The 22122-nt window shown below is 37.2% G+C and overlaps 2 protein-coding genes across 2 annotated transcripts in view; one reads left to right on the forward strand and one right to left on the reverse strand.

Annotated features, from left to right (window-relative positions):
* The window catches only part of FBXL13 (F-box and leucine rich repeat protein 13), a 192116-nt gene that overhangs the window by 135755 nt on the left and 34239 nt on the right, over window positions 1-22122 (forward strand). Inside the window, exons 14-17 of the mRNA XM_082399421.1 lie at window positions 29-146; window positions 238-400; window positions 5020-5139; window positions 6020-6146. Of these exons, the coding sequence (XP_082255547.1) occupies window positions 29-146; window positions 238-400; window positions 5020-5139; window positions 6020-6146 (528 nt within the window). The remainder of the gene's footprint in view (window positions 1-28; window positions 147-237; window positions 401-5019; window positions 5140-6019; window positions 6147-22122) is intronic.
* LRRC17 (leucine rich repeat containing 17) overlaps window positions 1-22122 on the reverse strand; it is a 170871-nt gene that overhangs the window by 130981 nt on the left and 17768 nt on the right. The gene's annotated exons all lie outside the window — the stretch shown is intronic.

Consider the following 22122-nt stretch of genomic DNA (forward strand, 5'->3'; position numbering starts at 1 on the left):
TTTTTTTTTTTTTTTTTTTCTTCTAAAGGCTTTAGTTGAAAAATGCCATCGAATTACATCAGTAGTTTTCATTGGTGCACCACATATTTCCGATTGTACTTTCAAAGCTCTTTCTACTTGTGACCTCAGAAAGATCCGATTTGAAGGTCTGTGATGTTAAAAAGTGGTTTAGCATTAATTTTTACTTTTAATCTTGTGGCAATTCAAATACAATACTTCTCTCTTTTTTTAAAACAGGAAATAAAAGGATTACTGATGCGTGCTTCAAATTTATAGACAAGAATTCTCCAAATATCAGTCATATTTACATGGTGGACTGCAAGGGAATAACAGATGGTAGCCTCAGGTCACTCTCACCTTTGAAGCAACTTACTGTGTTGAATCTGGCAAATTGTGTAAGGTAATGAGTCATTCAGTCAAGAAACACTGATTATCTAGAATGTTCCAGACTTCCTCAAGATGCTCATTGGTTAGGAGAGTAAACATGAAAGTCAGGAGTGCAAGTGGAGGTAAATGCAGAGTTCTGTGGTAAAACAAAGGAGGGGCACCCAACCCAGACTAGTTATGTGGGGGCATGGGGAGACTGTCAGGGAACGCTCAGGATATGTGGAATCACAGGCCCTTGTAAGATTAAATGAATTTGCTGGAACACTTATGGGCTACCTTTCCTAGTGAAGGTTCTCACAGCTAGTTCAGTTAATAGGTCTTTTTCCCAAATGGACTTTCCAACTTGCTTATGAAGAACCAATCTTACTGAAGTGTTTCCTCTTGGGTACTAGTTAGATTTCTCCTCTGTGTGGGTTTGCTCACAGATGGACAGATGGCAAGTTCTTACTGAAACCCTTTCTTTAGCTGGGTTACAAATGGGCTTCTATCCTGGTATTCTCAGGTGGGCAAGGATCAACTTCTTGCTAAAATTTCTTCCCCAGTGGATATCTCAGCCTCTTGCCTGTATAAATTTCTTATAATATTAAAGGGCCAGATGATAACAAAATAGTGTTTGATCTACAATGAAATTGGTTAATATTTGGGAAAACATAAGACAAGTCAGAGTAATAAGCTAAGCTACACAAAATCTTAACCCATGTTCCCTATATTAAAATGGGGAGGCACCATGGGTTGGGGAGGGGAGGTAAAGACAGGATTTGAAATGGGTAAAACCTGGATTACGAAATGAAGCCTCCAGTCAACAGCCAGCAAGGAACTGAGGCCTCCTGTCAACAGCCATGTGAGTGAACTTGGAAGCAGACCCTCCACCCTCAGTCAATCCTTTGGATGATTAAAGTTCCAGTTGGCATCTTGGTTGCAAGCTCATGAGCAAGCTGGCACCATAATGCAAGCAGGATGTGTGTGTGTGTGTGTGTGTGTGTGTGTAACAGCTAATCCTATCTGTATTAACATGTGAAATAAAATTGAATTGCATTCATATATTTCACTCAGGCTTCTGCAGGTTACATAATTTTAAAAAGAAATGGAGGTTTTTCTGCGTCCAGCAGTATAGTTGACAAAACACTTCAAAGGACCCCTTGCTACAAACAATTTAGATCCTGGATGAAACATACTTTCAATACATTGCTGAGCCCACAAAGAGTACTAGAAATATCCAATATCATGATTCTTCACCACCTTCTCAATGAGTAGACGACGAACAGTGAATACCAAGCAAACATAAAGATAGAGCTGCTATGAGCATAAATGTTCATTTCAACATTGGCATTAAGACAATCAGTTTTAGCAAGACTCAAGATAGGGAAGCAGGATGAGACTTCTGCAGTGTCTGGACCTCTTCAAGGTGGACAAAGTGGTATCAGGTAGATAGTACCTAGGCCCCTGGAAGAAGTTAGCTCAAAGCTTTTCTGAAGGAAAGCACCTTCTCTTTAGGCATCCAAAATTCCCATAGGTTAAAGTCAAATAAATAGGTGCTCACAATTAAAGACCATCAAATGTACAAAGATATAAGTCACCATGAAGCAAAATAAATTTGAACTTCCATAATTCATATATTAGAATTATCATAGAATATTAAGTAACTATGTATGAAATATTTGAAGAAATAAATAATGGAACCAGAAATATGAGCAGACAACAAAATGTGATAAAAATAACCAGATTTACTTGAAAAACTAACTTTTAGAAATAAAAAATATAGTTATTGAAATAAAGAAAATGAATTGCTAATCAGCAGGTTAGAACTCACTGAAGAGAGAAGTACAAAGCTAGAAGATAACTGAAGAAATGACAGCAGAGTGAAAAAAGAAAAAGAAAAATGTGATGGAGTATAACAAAACACAGAGAAGGTTTAATATCAGCGTTTTAGATTAGATTTTAAAAATTCATCTATAAGAGATACACCTAAAACAGGAAGTTTGAGAGTCAAAGTATACATTTTTCTCAACCACATATCAACCCTTCAAAAAATGGACTATGTATGAAGTTTTAAAGCAAGTTCCCACAACTTTCATAGTATTGGTAACGAACAAACTATATTCTCTAACTACAATGCAGTTAAATTAGGAATCAGTAATAAAAAGATAAATTTCAAAAATATATATGATTTAAAAGTGAAAATTCCAGGGCAGCAGAACCACCTGAAGAGCTGAATAAAACTACATACGCCCAAGGCCTACCCCAGAGCTACTGAATCTGAATATCTAGGGATGGAACACTAGCTTGTATATTTTTTAGAAAACAACATGGGTGCTTCTGATGCGCAGCCAGGTTTAGGATTAAATGCATTAACCCATTAACTTGGACCATTACCTGAAAAGTCCTTTTCTATTGACTTTTATGCCTCCAGGATTATCATATAAATGTATATATACATCTATATATACACATCCATATATATACACATACACATGTCAGCATATGTGTGTGTGTGTGTTAGTATATAAATGTCTGTTTTCAGGCTATCTTTTCTGTTCCATTCATTTATCTGTTTTCTGTCTAATCTTGCACAGTACTTTATCTGTAAAATGGGGAAAATGAAGAGTATACACTCAGGATTGTTGTGAGGATCAAATAAGTTAATTCATGTAATATACTTAGAATAGTGTCTGGCACATAATAAGCACTCAAGAAATGTTATCCTTTATTATTATTACTGCTTTATAATATGTTTTAATATCTAAAAGAATGAGACTCTCTTTATTAGTAGTCTTCTTTTAAGTTATTAGATATTTTTGCCAGTTTATTCTTCCAAGTGAACTTTAGAATAATTTTGTCATATTTCAGAAAAAATCCTATTGAGATATTAATTGAAATTATGTTAAATATATAAATTTTGGAAAGATATATAGTTTTATAATACTTATCTGATTTTCTCTTTACCCAAGAATTATTTATTAAAAATGATTCAGATATCCATGTAGTTTATATCTAATTATCATTGTTACTAATTTTTCATTTTATGACATCATGGTACAAAAATACGGCCTGTACAATTTCTGTCTTTTGGGATCTTTATTTAGGGGTAATGCTGGTGAAAAAGATGATGGTTATGTTGTTTATCATGTTGAATATATATGAATAGTCCATGGAACTTAAATTACATTAATTATATTACTTAAACTTTATGCCCCTTTTTTGTTTGTCAAAAGCTAAGTCTAATACAAAATTATGTTCTTTTTGAATTTTTATTTTTCTTTCATTTTGTATTTATGCTATATTATATGTTGCATAAAAGTTCATGACTAAAATTACCAAAAAAAAGTCAGACTGGCCTTGGATTTCTCTTCTGTAACAGAAAATATATTTATAATTGGTATTTTAATTAATATTGTTTATATTGTTATATTATATATATACATTTATATGTTTGGTATTTCTGTTGCAGAGGAGAAATCCAAGGCCAGCCTGATTTTTTTGGGGGGCGGGGTTGTTTTTTGGTTTTTTTTGGCTGCACTGCACAGCATGTGGGATCTTAGTTCCCCAACCAGGGATCGAACCTGTGCCCCCTGCACTGGAAGCATGGAGTCTTAACCAACCTGATTTTTAAAAAAAATTATTTTATTGAAGTATAGTTGATTTACAATGTTGTGTTAATTTCTATGGATAGTCTGATTTTTTTTGATCACACATACACACATATATATATATTTTAAAATGGTTACATCATTACACCATTTCACTGTATGCAGTTTCATGGCAGGAAAGAATATGATCCCCAAATTCTGTACCCAACCATATTATGTTCATTGGGGTGATACCTAATCAATGTAAAATTACCCTGTTAGTCTTGTTTAATATTTTTACTAGTATAGTATTCTAACTCAATGTAAAATTATCACCCCGTGTTAATTTTATTTAACTTTACCTAATACCACCACACAATTTTCTTCGTTTTTGTTGTCATTTTATTATAAATGTGTTTCTTGTTGACTATTTATAATTTAGAGAATCATTTATAAGTCTGGACTTACATGGGAGGGGTGGGAGGGGTGGCATTGACACATAGGTGTCTATGATTAAGGACAATGTGGGAAGACTGAGGTCAAGATCTTCTTACAGCATCAGATTTTCTCTGCTTCAGAAAGAAAGGATCTTTAGGTAACTTATTAGGTTTCCAGTCCAGCTAAATTGACTTGTACTTAGTGGAAATTCCTCCAAGATTTTGACAGTAGTTTGACTGTTAGGCGTGGTTCTCCCTATCCTAAGTTTTGGTCTTTTTCTTTTGCAGGAGATTGCATCAGGCACTGTTTAACATGATCACATTTTAACCCCAGGGAAGAAACCTTATAGGCTATCTGTCTTATTAATAATTAGGCCACCTAATTAAATGAACAAATGAATAGGAATAGCATTTTTAGTAACATTTCTCCCATTACTATCATTTACATATTTTCTATTAAAATAAAAGCTATATAATCAAATTTGGTTTAAAAATGTTGGCAAAATACCAGATATAGATATCACCTTGCTATTTTGGAATGTATTGGGTGTAGTAACTATTATTTTAATAGTATTCTACATATTTATACATAAAATCACATGTAGAGCTTTTCTTACTCTTTCCTACAGAATTGGTGACATGGGACTAAAGCAGTTTCTTGATGGTCCTGCAAGCACAAAGATAAGAGAGCTAAATTTAAGTAACTGTATCCACTTGGGTGATGCCTCTATTGCAAAACTATCAGAGCGGTATGATAAAACAATAGTATTTTACATCATGTTATTAGTAATTGTATATTTGTTAATAGGACAAATCAGAGATAGACTTTTGAAGCCATTTGGAAAACATAAGGGATGCCCAGAAGCTGGTCCAATATTCAGCAAAATGAAATAAGACATTGGAGTCATGGAATGAATTAATCTTTTGACTATATCTAAGACGTTTCTTATTAAATTTCAACTTGGAGAAAGTTTGAGATGGAATCACTCATGAAGTTATGAATAGCTATACCTGGGTGACTTCTCTGTACTTTTCAAGGATAACATCTCTATGTAAACCTTTACAGCGTTTCCCAAGGGATATTCAAGCTGGTGGGTTTATTCTTGACCCTGTTTACTTGTGTACATTAAGAGGTTAAGTACAATTCTTGTAGCAAACTTGTAAGGATAAGTGAGAAATTTAACTTTGCACTTTTAGTGGTCATTCATCATGGTATTTACGTGATAGTTTTTGTATGCATGTAATATATTTTTTTATTAGAAATTGCAATATGAAATGAAATCACAGAATGTTTTATACAGTAATCCACCTCTCTTGCAATCAACTTTGTAATGTCAATTATTTCCACTTTTTTTTTTTTCTTGGCTGTGCTGCCCACGGCATGTGGGATCTTAATTCCCGACCAGGGATCGAACCCACGACCCCTGCAGTGGAAGCGCGGAGTCCTAACCACTGGACAGCCAAGGAAGTCCCAATTATTTACACTTTTAAGCTTACTTTTATGACAAGAAAAGGAAAATCCTTGTTTCAATAGCATTTGCTTTCCCCAAGTAGTTTTTAATATGAAGAAATTTCTACTGACAGTGTGATTAAAAGCTAAAATGAATTCTTCATGCTACTTTCTTTCAGTTGCTCTAATTTAAACTACTTGAGTTTACGAAATTGTGAACATCTGACTGACCTAGGAGTTGAATTTATTGTAAACATCTTTTCTTTGGTATCAGTAGATCTCTCTGGAACAGACATCTCTAATGAGGTAAAAAAAAAAGTGTTCAAACAATTCAATGACTTCTATTGCTTTCTGTAATATAATCATTTTCCATTTTGTAAACAATGGAGAGAACAACAGTTATTTTTATTTCTTAGAATATTGGATTATAAAGGGCAAGTTTGGGAATATTGTTTCTGGAATAGCGATAGGTGAGGTTATTTGTAAATCAATGGTCTTGTTTCTGTGCTTTAAAAAATGGCAAAACACAATATTTTGAGGAAAGTCCTGACAGATCAGAGTTTTATGTGATAGATCTGAAATGTGTTTCAATTACAGACATTTGGTTATTGTGGAGATATATTTTGGATGGCTTAGGTATATTTTTCCTGTGGATTGTATATTCTATAAGACTACCTGAGTGTCTTGAGATCCAAGTCCTTAGTTCAAAACTGAAGTCTAAAAATGGCCTCTACAAATCTATAAGAGGATACATTTTAAGAAACTCATTTCTTGCAAGCTGCTGTTGCTACTCGTCAGAGTTGAAACACAGGTCACACCTATCCTATCATTCCAGCACTGCCCCATTTACTAATCAAAATGAAGATAAACCCAGAGATCTGTCATGTTTCTGAAAGACTTTAATGGACTGTAGTTAGATAAGGAATGTACTGGCTTCTCTTGAAAATCAGAGCATTGGGAGGGATAGAAGAAGACAACAGAGGTAAGGATCTCTCCCCCATCTGCTTGCTAAATCCCTATTCATCCCTCAAGCTCATCAAATATCACCTGTCTCTGAGGTCTTCTCTGAGAAGTCCTACCTTACAGGCAAGTACAGGAACTTCTCTATGTACATCTCCAGCCACAGTGCATTCTTTAACATGACCTGTTTCTGTTTCTCACTGCATTACTGACACCTGTGTTATATGGCCATCCTTCCCTACATATTCAGTGGGCTCTTTTAAATAACTATGTCTGTTCATTGGTTCAGGTTCTTTCCTTTCTTTATCTAAGAGTGAATTTAGATTCAGCCTCCGTTCTGCTAGGTGGTCTCCTCTCCCCTTCCTTGGAGTGTTGTCTAAATGTAGTATCAGAGTGAGAGCTCAGGGCAGTTACATGTAGTCAACTCATGGTGGAATCAAGCCTGGTCTTCTCAATGCTGTCTTTTGTCCAAGGTGGAATCCAGTGAGATGTCTGAGGGCCCATTTGGTTTCCTTCCAGGTAAATTCCTGATGTGTCTTCCCTTTCCTGGCTCTAAGCCCCCCTTCAAGTCTTCAGGCTCCTTTGTCATAGGGGCCCTTGCTCTGGGCCCCTCTGGGTCATCCTGGGGCATGGGGACTCTGTGAGGCCTTCTTAGGTCCACAATCCCAGACATCCCCTGCAGACATTTTCCTGCTGTTACATCTGGGTGTATTTGCCCTCAGACCCATGCCTCACCCTTCTCACTCTCCTACAGAATGGCTGATTCACGTCAGTTAGATTCCAGTTGGGTTTGGTGCTTGTGAGGCATTTGTGCACAATGGGAGGGTCAGAAGAAGGGAGAGGCCGGGGTTTTCCTCCACCTTTCCTTTCATTATTATCATCAGCTGCATGTCTTTTGTGATCTACTCCCTTTAGTCAGAACTGCTGTGGTTCTAGCTTCCCTCGTGACCTTGGACTCTGGGCTCTAATAAACACCATTGCTTCCCATTGTCCTTCCAGCATAGGGGTGGTAGTGGTTTCCTGCTGCTAAATCTCTAGATTTTGTCATTATTCCATTAGGCTCCTCAGTTCTCTAACACCTATTTAGTCAATTCTCTTTCACAATTAAATTTCCTCAGTTTGAAATTAGAGTTGTTTTTATTTTCCTCATTAGATCTTAGCTGGTACAATGATGAGCGTAGGAAAACTCTGCTGCCTTGTTGCTTTGCACAGCCATACCAGGGAAAAGTAGAATGAGTTCTCATGTACTCTTAGACCCCCAAACCTATCCGGAGATAGAGTCCAGGGAGGTCTGGAACAGGGCCCTGTATCCCAGCACCTCATTCTTTTGCTTCCCTCCTGCTCTCCCTTCCCCTCTTCTTCCTCCACCCTCCCCTCCTTCCCCCCCTTCTCTGTCCCTTCCTCTCTTCTCTCCTTTCTCTTCTCCTTCCCCCTCTGCTCCTCTCCCCTCTTCTTTTCTTTGCTCCCCATCTCTTCTCTTGGCACAGATTCTTTGTCTAATCTGAGGGTGGAAGAAATGTTCCAACTGATTACATGGTTTTTAAAAATGTCATGTTCCAAGTCTTTCAGGGTTTAGAATTTAAAGCTTACAAGTCTAGGATGTTTTTGTCCTGTGTTGTTCTGTAAAAACCCTTCCCTGACACATATAAGTAGAAGGCCCAGCTGTTGTCTGAAGGGTCACAGGGTAACAAGAAGGATCAAAGCACATTATAAAGTACATCAAAATATAATTCCACCACAGCACTCATCACAAGCCTGAACTATCTGGTGAACATTTGTTGAATTAACGAAGGTAGGCTTAGATGCTCTATCCTAGTTTTTAGCATTTGCGAAAAGCTCAGTTTTTATTTTCGAAGACCAAATATTAAAATTTTTAACTGAGGAAAAGTTAAAAACTTAGGAATATAGCCTCAAGTCCCATTCACTGTTTTAATTTTTTTGTAAAGAATATACACAATCTGAAAGAGCACCTATGGAGAAGAAAGCTAGTTGTTTTCTGCTAAAAGACTGAAAAGTCTTCTGAAGGCTGTTGTTTTCCTCCTCCAAGTCAGTTAAATTGTGATCTAAAAGTCAGATGATTGACAACATAGTGCTACAACAGCTGTGGAAGCTAACCTCAAACAGTCAAATTAAAATGAGTCAGCCCAGATGTCAACTCGGGGCAGCTAAACACCAGCCTGGATTGTAGGTCTGATGAAGTGCAAATATGACTATAGACTTAACATTCAAGATTTAAACTCTGGAATGTTACAGATATTCACCAGAGATCAAATGTGACCACTTATGCCTTTGGGAAAAAAACAATTTATGTTTTCTAATAATTATGTTCACTCACAATTCTTTTCAATAGTGAGTTTTTAGTTAGAATCACACTACTTACTTAGTTAACAAATATTTACTCTAATTACATTGTGCTTGGTGCTGGGGATACTGGAATGAACAAAACAGACAGGGCCCCTCCTCCTAGCCCTTACATTCTAGTGGAAGACAGGCGTGAGACAAGTGGTTACAAAACATGATGGGTGTGGGAAACAAACAGATGGGAAACTTAACCTGGCTCAGAGAGTCAGAGAATATCTTCTTTTACAAGAGAAGGAGAAAGAGTATGTGGTGAGCCAAAGAAATAGCTCACACAAAGGTAAAGAGGTTGAGAGTATCGTTGCATCAAGGAAATCTGCACATTTGGGTATAGCTGGATTAGGAGGAGAGTGGTGAGAGATGATGTTTGAGAGGTAGGCGGGGGCCAGGTCATGAGGGGTCCAGAAGCCACAGTGAGGAATTTGTTCTCTGCCTTGTTGGCAATGGAAGGACATTCAATATTGTCAATTAGACAGTAACACAGTCAGACTGACATTTTGAAAAGGTCACTCTATCTGCTGGATAGATATGGAGATGATAGATGCACTAGCGACCAATTATAAAGCAGTAATTCACGTGAAAAATTATGAGGCTCTATATTAGGGCTATAACCAGGGAGATGGTAGTAGGGCTGGCACAGCAGATTGAGGGACATTTAGAAGAAATAATCAACGGGAGCTAGGGACAGAAGGAGTATGGGGGTAAGGAAGAGAGAGAGGGAATCAAGGATGATGCCAGATTTTTGGCTTGAGCGTCTCTATAAATGGTGGTGTCCTTTACTGAGCTGTGTCCCTTCCATACGGAGAGGAACAGGTTGGCTACAGGTTGGGAAAATAGGCATGTTTAGTTTGAGTCACCGGCAAGACAGCTTTATAGAGATGTACAAGAGCTCTGGAAATAAGCAGGGAAATCAGTGAAATTTACTCCTTGGAGGTAGAAAAGCTCTCTAGGGTTGCAGTGGGTGATGGGGCATTGTGTTCAGAAAATCATGGATACTTATGAGGAAGTTAAGCAGCAAAGGCAAAACTACAGATATTTAGAAATCCAAAAAGGTGTTTAACTGAGAGAGCTAATTTAAATGGGGGAAGCCAAGAAGAGAACACAGTTATTTCAAAATTGATACATTTTTTATAATTATTTTATTGTCTTCAGCCATTCCTTTTGTGGAGAATAGTGACTAATGTATTACGTCATCCATGAATAAAAGTTGTTTAGGAAGTTATCTAATAAGCATATTTTATAGAAAGAGGAAAAACATCAATTTTTCTCTTCTAATATAAACAGGATAGGGTTTGTAAGTGAAGGAAATAGCTCATTAATGTGATGGTATTTTAAGCTATCTATCTTTAAAATTCTTTAATTTTCTATAACTTTTTCTTAATGTCTAATTCAGTGGGATGTTATTTGTTCTCTTCTCACCCCAGAGGATTGTTTGAATATAAGGTTATATCTCCATGTATACAGGAAAATGTTTTCCACTCTAGTTAGGAGAACTATCATTTGCTGAAGACCACAGGATCCACAGTTAGGGCAGTTCAATCTGTTGCTTAAATTGTTTTAGGCACCACCATACTTGTTTAAAGGAAAAATGAGTCAGAGCAATGTTCCAGACAGTATGCTTAGACAGAGGTTTAAGAAGACTCTTTCATTTGCCTGATTTTCAAAAGTTTTCACCATGAGTGCCAATTGTATAGGCCATCTCCTGGAGTCCCCTCACTAGAAGGTGAGATCCATGAGGCTGAGACTTTGTTTTGTTCACTGCTGTTTTCCCAGAACCCTGGGGGTAGTAGACACTCGAAAAATACACATTGAATGAAGGAACAAATGCTGAGGTCTAGGGCACCAAATGTGAGTAAGATCTGTTCCCTGCAGCCCAATTTGGAAGGGTGTGACTAATTTAATTATGGTGTGGCAGGTGTAGTGGTAGAGGAAGCAGAGGAAAGGATCTATTAACTCAGTCTGTCTAACACAGAAGCATGCAAATGCATGCTTGTTCAAGGAACTTTATGTAGCTTAGTACTGCTAGAATATACTGTGAAAAGGAGATGTCACTGAGGGAATATCATGTTATCCCCAAGGAGCCTGGACTTGAATCAATGGATGATGAAGTAGCACCTAGAAGGGGAGCCACAGTCAGAGTCAGCCACCCATTTTAGATTATGTGGGTTATTCTCTGGGTGACAGACTGGAGGGGAGACCAGTGGGAGTTACTTCAGTAGTTAAAGAAAGAGATGAGAAGTTCTTGAACTAGGTCAGAAGACAGAAGTAGTATGGAAAGAACATATTCAAGACTACTTAGGAGGTAAAATTGAAAGAACTTGATGACTGATTAGATGTGGAAGATAAGAGCCTGGAGGTGAGGGGGAGGATAAGAATGATCCCAAAATCTGGCTTTGGGTGGATGGAAGTCCTACCTGCAAGAAAGTTAGGTAATGTAGGAAAAGTAACAGGTTTTGAGGGAAAGGTGATTTCAGTTTTATCAGATTGAGTTAGAGTGTGTGGGATATTCAGGCCAAAGGCTTGGGAGAGAGATCCTGAAGGGAGACTCAGATTTAGGAGTCATCAGCATGGAGGTGTGAATGTGGCCAAGATCCTGAGAGACAGTGTAGGGAGTATGGAGAGATGTGCACCCAGGAAGACCACAAAAGAACACCAATATTTAAAGAATGGGAAGAAGATGAATCCATGAAGGATGCTAAAGATAGAAGATGAAAAACGTTGTAAGAGAATCAGGTGACTGTAGTCATGTGTAGAATGTTGAGGGAACAACCAACAATGTCTAATAAAACAGAAATAAAATCGGAGAAAGACCAAAATTTGAAAGAACATTTACCATTAATTAAACAGATGCCTGCCAACCCCTCTGATGTCATTTCATGTCCCTGCTCCTCTCATTCTCTTTCCTCAAGCCCCACTGACACTTTCAAGCTCCTCAAACAAGCCAAATTCTTTCCTACCTCAGGATCTTTATACATATTGTACTTTCTGCTTGGGATGCTCCTCCTCCCATTCTTGTGCTTGAGTAGGTAGATGCTAAGCAAGTAATCACTGATGTTCCTGACAATAGCTGTAGCATCTTGACATAAGCTAATAATGCCTTTTAAGATATTCTGGATGTAATTTTATAAATACTAAACATTAGGCATGCTATCTGTAATTATCAGAAAATCACACTCTCACAAGACTCTTAGATAGCCACATCCACCAGAGGGCAGACATCAGAAGCAAGAATAACTACAATCCTGCAGCCTGTGGAACAAAAACCACATTCACAGAAAGATAGACAAGATGAAAAGGCAGAGGGCTATGTACCACATGAAGGAACAAGAAAAAACCCCAGAAAAACAACTAAATGAAGTGGAGATAGGCAACCTTCCAGAAAAAGAATTCAGAATAATGACAGTGAAGATGATCCAAGACCTCAGAAAAAGAATGGAGGCAAAGATCGAGAAGATGCAAGAAATGTTTAACAAAGACCCAGAAGAATTAAAGAACAAACAAACAGAGATGAACAATATAATAACTGAAATGAAAACTACACTAGAAGGAATCAATAGCAGAATAACTGAGGCAGAAGAATGGGTAAGTGACCTGGAAGACAGAATGGTGGAATTCACTGCTGCAGAACAGACTAAAGAAAAAAGAATGAAAAGAAATGAAGACAGCCTAAGAGACCTCTGGGACAACATTAAACACAACAACATTTGGATTATAGGGGTCCCAGAAGGAGAAGAGAGAGAGAAAGACCAGAGAAAATATTCGAAGAGATTATAGTCAAAAACTTCCTTAACATGGGAAAGGAAATAGCCACCCAAGTCCAGGGAGTGCAGAGAGTCCAGGGAGTGCAGGATAAACCCAAGGAGAAACATGCTGAGACACACAGTAATCAAATTGGCAAAAATTAAAGACAAAGAAAAATTACTGAAAGCAGCAAGGGAAAAATGGCAAATAACATACAATGGAACTCCCATAACGTTAACAACTGATTTCTCAGCAGAAACTCTACAAGCCAGAAGGGAGTGGCATGACATATTTAAAGTAATGAACGGGAAGAACCTACAACCAAGATTACTCTACCCGGCAAGGATCTCATTCAGATTCGAGGGAGAAATCAAAAGCTTTACAGGCAAGCAAAAGCTAAGAGAATTCAGCACCACCAAACTAGCTCTACAACAAATGCTAAAGGAACTTCTCTAAGTGGGAAATACAAGAGAAGAAAAGGACCTACAAAAACAAACCCCAAACAATTAAGAAAATGGTAATAGGAACATACATATCAATAAGTACCTTAAACGTGAATGGATTAAATGCTCCAACCAAAAGACACAGGCTCGCTGAAAGGATACAAAAACAAGACTCATACATATGCTGTCTACAAGAGACTCACTTCAGACCTAGGGACACATACAGACTGAAAGTGAGGGGATGGAAAAAGATATTCCATGCAAATGGAAATCAAAAGAAAGCTGGAGTAGCTATACTCATATCAGATAAAATAGACTTTAAAACAAAGAATATTACAAGAGACAAGGAAGGACACTACATAATGATCAAGGGATCAATCCAAGAAGAAGATATAACAATTATAAATATATATGCACCCAACATAGGAGCACCTCAATACATAAGGCAACTGCTAACAGCTCTAAAAGAGGAAACTGACAGTAACACAATAATAGTGGGGGACTTTAACACCTCGCTTACACCAATGGACAGATCATCCAAACAGAAAATTAATAAGGAAACACAAGCTTTAAATGACACAGTAGACCAGATAGATTTAATTGATATTTATAGGACATTCCATCCCAAAACAGCAGATTACGCTTTCTTCTCAAGTGCACACGGAATATTCTCCAAGAAAGATCACATCTTGGGTCACAAATCAAGCCCTGGTAAATTTAAGAAAACTGGAATCATATCAAGTGTCTTTTCTGACCACAACACTATGAGATTAGAAATCAATTACAGGGAAAAAAACGTAAAAAACATAAACACATGGAGGCTAAACAATACATTACTGAATAACCAAGAGATCACTGAAGAAATCAAAGAGAAAATAAAAAAATACCTAGAGACAAATGACAATGAAAACACGACGATCCAAAACCTATGGGATGCGGCAAAAGCAGTTCTAAGAGGGAAGTTTATAGCAATACAAGCCTACCTCAAGAAACAACAATCTCAAATAAACAATCTAACCTTACACCTAAAGGAACTAGAGAAAGAGAAACAAACAAAACCCAAAGTTAGCAGAAGGAAAGAAACCATAAAGATCAGAGCATAAATAAATGAAATAGAAAAAAAGAAAACAATAGCAAAGATCAATAAAACTAATAGCTGGTTCTTTGAGAAGATAAACAAAATTGATAAACCATTAGCCAGACTCATCAAGAAAACGAGGGAGAGGACTCAAATCCATAAAATTAGAAATGAAAAAGGAGAAGTTACAACAGACACTGCAGAAATACAAAGCATCCTAAGAGACTACTACAAGCAACTCTATGCCAATAAAATGGACAACCTGGAAGAAATAGACAAATTCTTAGAAAGGTATAACCTTCCAAGACTGAAACAGGAAGAAATAGAAAATATGAACAGACCAATCACAAGTAATGAGATTGAAATTGTGATTTAAAATCTTCCAACAAACAAAAGTCCAGGACCAGATGGCTTCACAGGTGAATTCTATCAAACATTCAGAGAAGAGCTAACACCCATCCTTTTCAAACTCTTCCAAAAAAATCGCAGAAGAAGGAACACTCCCAAACTCATTCTATGAGGCTACCATCACCCTGATACCAAAACCAGACAAAGATACTACAAAAAAAGAAAATTACAGACCAATATCACCCATGAATATAGATGCAAAAATCCTCAACAAAATACTAGCAAACAGAATCCAACAACACATCAAAAGGATCATACACCACGATCAAGTGGGATTTATCCCAGGGATGAAAGGATTCTTCAATATATGCAAATCAATCAATGTGATACACCACATTAACAAATTGAAGAAGAAAAACCATATGATCATCTCAATATATGCAGAAAAAGCGTTTGACAAAATTCAACACCCATTTATGATAAAAAAACTCTCCAGAAAGTGGGCATAGAGGGAACCTACCTCAACATAATAAAGGCCATATACAACAAACCCACAGGAAACATCATTCTCAACGGTGAAAAACTGAAAGCATTTCCTCTAAGATCAGGAACAAGACAAGGATGTCCACTCTCACCACTATTATTCAACATAGTTTTGGAAGTCCTAGCCATGGCAATCAGAGAAGAAAAAGAAATAAAAGGAATCCAAATTGGAAAAGAAGAAGTAAAACTGTCACTGTTTGCAGATGACATGATACTATACATAGAGAATCCTAAAGATGCCACCAGAAAACTACTAGAGCTAATCAATGAATTTGGTAAAGTTGTAGGATACAAAATTAATGCACAGAAATCTCTTGCATTCCTATACACTAATGATGAAAAATCTGAAAGAGAAATTAAGGAAACACTTCCATTCACCATTGCCACAAAAATAATAAAATACCTAGGAATAAACCTACCTAGGGAGACAAAAGACCTGTATGAAGAAAACTATAAGACACTGATGAAAGAAATTAAAGATGATACCAACAGATGGAGAGATATACCGTGTTCTTGGATTGGGAGAATCAACATTGTGAAAATGACTATACTACCCAAAGCAATCTACAGATTCAATGCAATCCCTATCAAACTACCAATGGCATTTTTCACAGAACTAGAAGAAAAAATTTCACAATTTGTTTGGAAACACAAAAGACCCCGAATAGCCAAGGCAATCTTGAGAAAAAAAAAAAACGGAGCTGGAGGAATCAGGCTCCTGGATTTCAGACTATACTACAAAAGCTACAGTAATGAAGACAGTATGGTACTTGCACAAAAACAGAAATATAGATGAATGGAACAGGATAGAAAGCCCAGAGATAAGCCCATGCACATATGGTCACCTTATTTTTGATAAAGGAGGCAAGAATATACATGGAGAAAAGACAGTCTCTTCAATAAGTGGTGCTGGGAAAACTGGACAGCTACATGTAAAAGAATGAAATTAGAACACTCCCTAACACCATACACAAAAATAAACTCAAAATGGATTAGAGACCTATATGTAAGACCGACACTGTAAAATTCTTAGAGGAAAACATAGGAAGAACACTCTTTGACATAAATCACACCAAGATCTTTTTTGATCCACCTCCTAGAGTAATGGAAATAAAAACAAAAAGAAACAAATGGGACCTAATGAAACTTAAAAGCTTTTGCACAGCAAAGGAAACTACAAACAAGATGAAAAGACAACCCTCAGAATGGGAGAAAATATTTGCAAACGAATCAATGGACAAAGGATTAATCTCCAAAATATATAAACAGCTCATGCAGCTCAATATTAAAAAAACCAACAACCCAATCCAAAAATGGGCAGAAGACCTAAATAGACATTTCTCCAAAGAAGACATACAGATGGCCAAGAGGCACATGAAAAGCTGCTCAACATCACTAATTATTAGAGAAATGCAAATCAAAACTACAATGAGGTATCACCTCACACCAGTTAGAATGGGCATCATCAGAAAATCTACAAACAACAAATGCTGGAGGGGGTGTGGAGAAAAGGGAACCCTCTTGCACTGCTGGTGGGAATGTAAATTGATACATCCACTATGGAGAACAGTAGGGAGGTTCTTAAAAAACTAAAAATAGAATTACCGTGTGATACAGCAATACCACTACTGGGCATATACCCAGAGAAAACCGAAATTCAAAAAGACACATGCTCCGCAATGTTCATTGCAGCACTATGTACAATAGCCAGGTCATGGAAGCAACCTAAATGCCCATCAACAGACAAGTGGATAAAGAAGATGTGGTACATATATACAATGGAATATTACTCAGCCATAAAAAGGAACAAAATTGAGTCATCTGTAGAGACGTGGATGGATCTAGGGACTGTAATACAGAGTGAAGTAAGTCAGAAAGAGAAAAGCAAATATTGTATATTAACACATGTATGTGGAACCTAGAAAAATAGTACAGATGAACCGGTTTGCAGGGCAGAAATTGAGACACAGATATAGAGAACAAACGTATGGACACCAAAGGGGGAAAGTGGTGGGGGGGGGATGGCTGTGGTGGTGTGATGAACTGGGAGATTGGGATTGACATATATACAATAATATGTATTAAACGGATAACTAATAAGAACCTGCTGTTTAAAAAAATAAATTAAATAAAATTCAAAAAAAAATCACACTCTCAATCTAGGTCATTTCAAGGCAATATCAATAGGTTTTATTTTATTGATGCATTCTCTAAGAAAACTTAAATCACATGGTGAGATTAATTACTCTAGATGGTTTTCTAAGTAAGTAAGCGTTCTTTAGTTCCTAAAATATATCGTATCCCTGCCACATTACAGCATAGTCTCCTAGAGCGGTGTTATGCTTTAAGATGGCCTCATTTGGGTAGCACCCAAATTATTTTCAAATTGAACTGCAAAACAAAGAAAAAAACCCGGTAATCCTAATTGAATATTGGCGTGTTGTTTCCATCTTAATTTTAATTGTGTATGTTACAAGGTCATTTAGTTTCAGATATTTCTAGCCAAAGAAAAAAAAGAAGCCGATGTGAGAACTTTAACAATATCTCCTATATCTGTCCCCCTGCCTCCTCTCCAACCCTGCTGCCACTGCCATAGTTCAAGCACCATTTCTCCTTACTAACCTCTCTTGCCTTAAGTATCACTGTCCTCAAATCTGTTCTCCACTCTGCTGCGGTGTGATCTTCCAGCATGCAAATCTGAGCCTTTCACTTCCTTGCTCAGACTTCTTCAGGAGCTCTACATTGCTTTCAGCATAAAGTCTAAATAGTCTAGTGTGGAGAACCAAGCTCTTCCTGAGGTGGTTCCTGCCTACTTGTGCAGCCTCACTTCCAGATGACTCCCACCTTTCATCTGTGCTCCAGAGACATAGAACTGACTCTCCTACGGCTCCGCAAACACGTCATGCTCTCCTTGCCTTCCCATTTCTGTGAGTTAATCTCTCTGTCTGAAACAGCCTTTCTTCTTGGCCGCCTAGTAAATTCTTGCTCATCCCTCAAGTTTCAGCTGTGTGAAGCTCTTCTGGAATTCCTGGGCAGGCTTAGGATCTACCTACCTTGTGCTTCCGCTGTACTTGATAATGCCTCCAATAAAGCAATCAGCTCAATATACTTTAATATTTTTTTCCCACGCCTGTCTCCTTACAAATTGTAAGTTTCTTGAGGGCAGAGGCTGGATCATCCTGTCTTTGGGATGCCCAACATAATGCTTAGTACATAAGAGGCATGTAAAATATTTGATCAGTGAGTCAGTGAGTGAGGGAATGAATGGATCTGGGTCCGTTTCCTTCCTGTAAACCAAACACTTAGACTTTGAAAAATTCTACATTTTCTTAGCTATGATCTGAGCTGGAGTGGGAGAGCTTACAGTTGCATGTCTTAATCTGATGATACGCTTTCAAGAGGCCACCCATCTGCATGGAACACACATACAAATAAAGCCAGAGGTTTAGTGCAGCACAACCCCTAAAGGAGGAAGCACATGAAATCACTTGAGATTTAAGAAATAGAAAGAATGGGAGTTAAAAGAAAGCAGAATAACTCAGAGGCAAATGGATTTGCCTTGGATTAAAAACAAAAAACACATTAGAAGTCTGCCCTACTGAACTTTTTCATATGAAGCTGGACCTCTCCTTAGTCCATTCCAGGCCCTTCTTCCCAGCCAGTGGCCTTATATGAACCTGCTGGTCCCATCACTAGCAATAGTGGTTTTCCTCATAGAAGTTCCAGTCAATTTTCTCCTGTTTCCAGCAAAATGCCTACTAAAATCACTGCAAAAAGAAGTGACCAACCTGAGCTTGTCATTTCCCTCAAGGAGAATATCTGGTTGATATAACTTTCCTCTCAACCTCCATCAGGTAGGAGGCAAGTAGACTCAAGGTGACTTGTTCTATTTCCAGGTAACAGAGATGCTTATTTTCCTTCCCTCCATAAACATATAGAGGACCAATTTCTGTGTATTGACCAAAGCCTGCTTTCCTTTAGACTTGTAGGTTGGTAAATTAGGGTGGAAAGGTTGACACATTTTAAAAAGAAGTATGATACAAAATTCATACTAATAATCAAGTAAGTAGAAATAATTAAGAAGAAAAGGTAAATTATTTTTATAAAATTGTAGTTGCTAACCAGAGTATAAAAGGGAAGATCACTTGTGAGGTTAAGATACATTTTCATGGACATTGTACAAGATAGCATTATCAATGATTTTAGAAAGAGGATGTGTTAATTGAGATAAAACATACTTCCAATAAAAGTTTTGTTCTTTACTCCTTAGCGAATGTGGTAGGCAACACCAAACAGAGCAAATCTTTCAGAAAGAAACATTATATAAATGTAAACACTGATTCACACAATTACAAAGGGAACTAGATTTCATCCAAGAATTCTGAGAGTATGCCAGCAAGATAAGAGAAAACTGGGTCCATAAAAATAGATAATTTTATAAATAGACTACACATTCATTCACAAATACTTATTCATTGTCAACTGTGTGTCAAACACTATGCAAGGTTATAGGAGTACTAAACTTACACAGTCCTGGTCTCAAGGTACAGCTTAGTGGCAAAACAACAACAACAACAAGAGTAACAACATTACACGGCTAAAAGTTACTAAAAGCATGAGTTCAGAGTGTGGCTTCACATCCTTACAGGTGTCACAACACTGTGAGAGTTCAGGCAAGTTACTTAACCTCTCTGTGCCTCCATTACCCTTTCTTTAAAACAGTAATTGTAATATTACTTTCCTCATAGTGTTGTGAGGATTTGTAAACTGCTTAACATAGTGTCTGGCACACGGTAAACACTCAATACATCTTAGCAGTAATTGATTGGAATTATGACATAATGAGGTATATTTGCTGTTATGGAGATATGTGCACTGCACTGCATCTGGGCAGCATGGATGAGTTGGAAAGTGAGCGCTTTTGTCTCTGTGAAGGAGTCAGGAGATGCTCTTCAGCTTTTGAGGTGCAGCTAGGAGCTTCAGTAGGTGTTTGTGAGGTAAAGAAGAGAAGGGCATTCTCAATGAAGGAAGAAGCAGGGGGGAAGGCATAGAGACATGACAGAGGGTTATATGTCGGGGGATCCACAGGTGACTTTGCATTGTCATAGCATGGCCTGAGAAGACAGAGGATGTGGCAGGAGATGAGGATGGAGAAAGAGGTGGAGGGCAGAATGTGCATGGCCTTGCAAAGCGATTCAGACTGTGCTATATGCAATGGGAGCCACTGAAGAACTCTGAGTAGGACTCATACAGATTTGGGTACAGAGACATAACAGTAAGGGAGATCTATTTAAGAATGGGAAAGGTATTGCAATGACACTAGAAATAATGAGGTTTTGATTGTGGTGGCAGATGAGGCATGCATAAGAGATTTTTAGGAGGTAGTATAGGTAGGGCGGGCTTGGTGATTGATTGGATATGGGGAGCAGTGGGGAGAGGAGTAGACACAGATAATATCCAGGTTTTTATTTGGTCAGTTGTGGACATGGTGGTACCATTAACCAGGAAAAGAATCCTAAGAAAAGGATTAGGACTTGGACACAAGATACTGAATTCCATTTCAACATGTTTCAATCCAGTACCAGGACACATCTCTCCTGACTCAGAGCTCATTTGGTCCTGGTTGACAAAAAAGACAGACACCCATTTGACTTCAGAATCTTCCCCTTTGTTTTGTTTTGTTTCTCAGTATGTTTGACGAGGAATCATAGGCATTCCGTATATTACAATTTAAGCATTACTGAAAGCAGAAAATTTACACAAAGGATTTTCAACAACACCTTCTAACTGTATCCCCTCTATCACAACTTATATCCCATTTTACCGCCCCCCCCCCCAAAAAAAAGCAGCAAGAAAGGAGGCTTCTTATGTTTGCTGTTAGGGACCTTTTGTTCTTTTTAGATTTCTCATGATCTACACCCCCAATAATTACATCAAGGTCCTCAGTATCCTAGACTCCTGGGTACCTCATTCCATCTTATTTCATAGAATGTATTTTCCAACATCCTATATTCAAATATTAAATATCCTAAATTGTATAGATTATATTTATATATTTCTCAGCTAGAGAAATTTCCCCCCTATATTTGTTTATCTTTGTGATTGTATTTTTTCTTATGTGAATTTTCGGTTTATATTCTTTAGTCATTTATATACTGAGGGGTCTCAATATTCCTGCCAATTTGTATGAACTCCTTATAATAATGTAGTTATTAATCATTTGTCATATTTTCATATTTTCTCCATACCTTTACAATGGCTTATCTCATGACTATGGAAGAGAGGTTTGTTTTAGTGTTTTAATATTGAAAGCCTATAAGCTACTGCTTATAAAGAGTATTTAAGAAAAAATGAATTAAAAGTTGGACAAACTATGTAGTCTTATGTAATTTTATACAGATTCTTTCAAGAGACTTTCTTTAATCATATGCAGAACAGATTATAAAATTTATTTATGCTTATTTACTGTTCTGGTGTGCCTGTATTAAAGTGTTGACAGTTTCTAAACTGAAACATACCATAAACAAGGATGGTTTGTGGCTATCAGATAAACTACATTGTATTTTATTCTAAAGTTAGTATTCCATAATGCCTAGACCATCTTCCAGACTTTTTCTAAAAGCACAGACTCTCAGAAGAAAAGCCATGTGCAAGCTGTAAAGACTAAATCTTTCAGATTGTGAAGCTGATTAACAAGGTTTCCTCTTAACAATATATAAAACTTGTTTTTTAATTATGACCAAGTATTTAGTCTTATAATAGGGCAAAATACTCATGTTTTTATTTTCCTCAGTGTGTCATCTTTTGCCAA

Source organism: Balaenoptera borealis (assembly GCF_965194805.1).
Source record: "Balaenoptera borealis genome assembly, chromosome: 7".
NCBI lineage: Eukaryota > Metazoa > Chordata > Mammalia > Artiodactyla > Balaenopteridae > Balaenoptera > Balaenoptera borealis.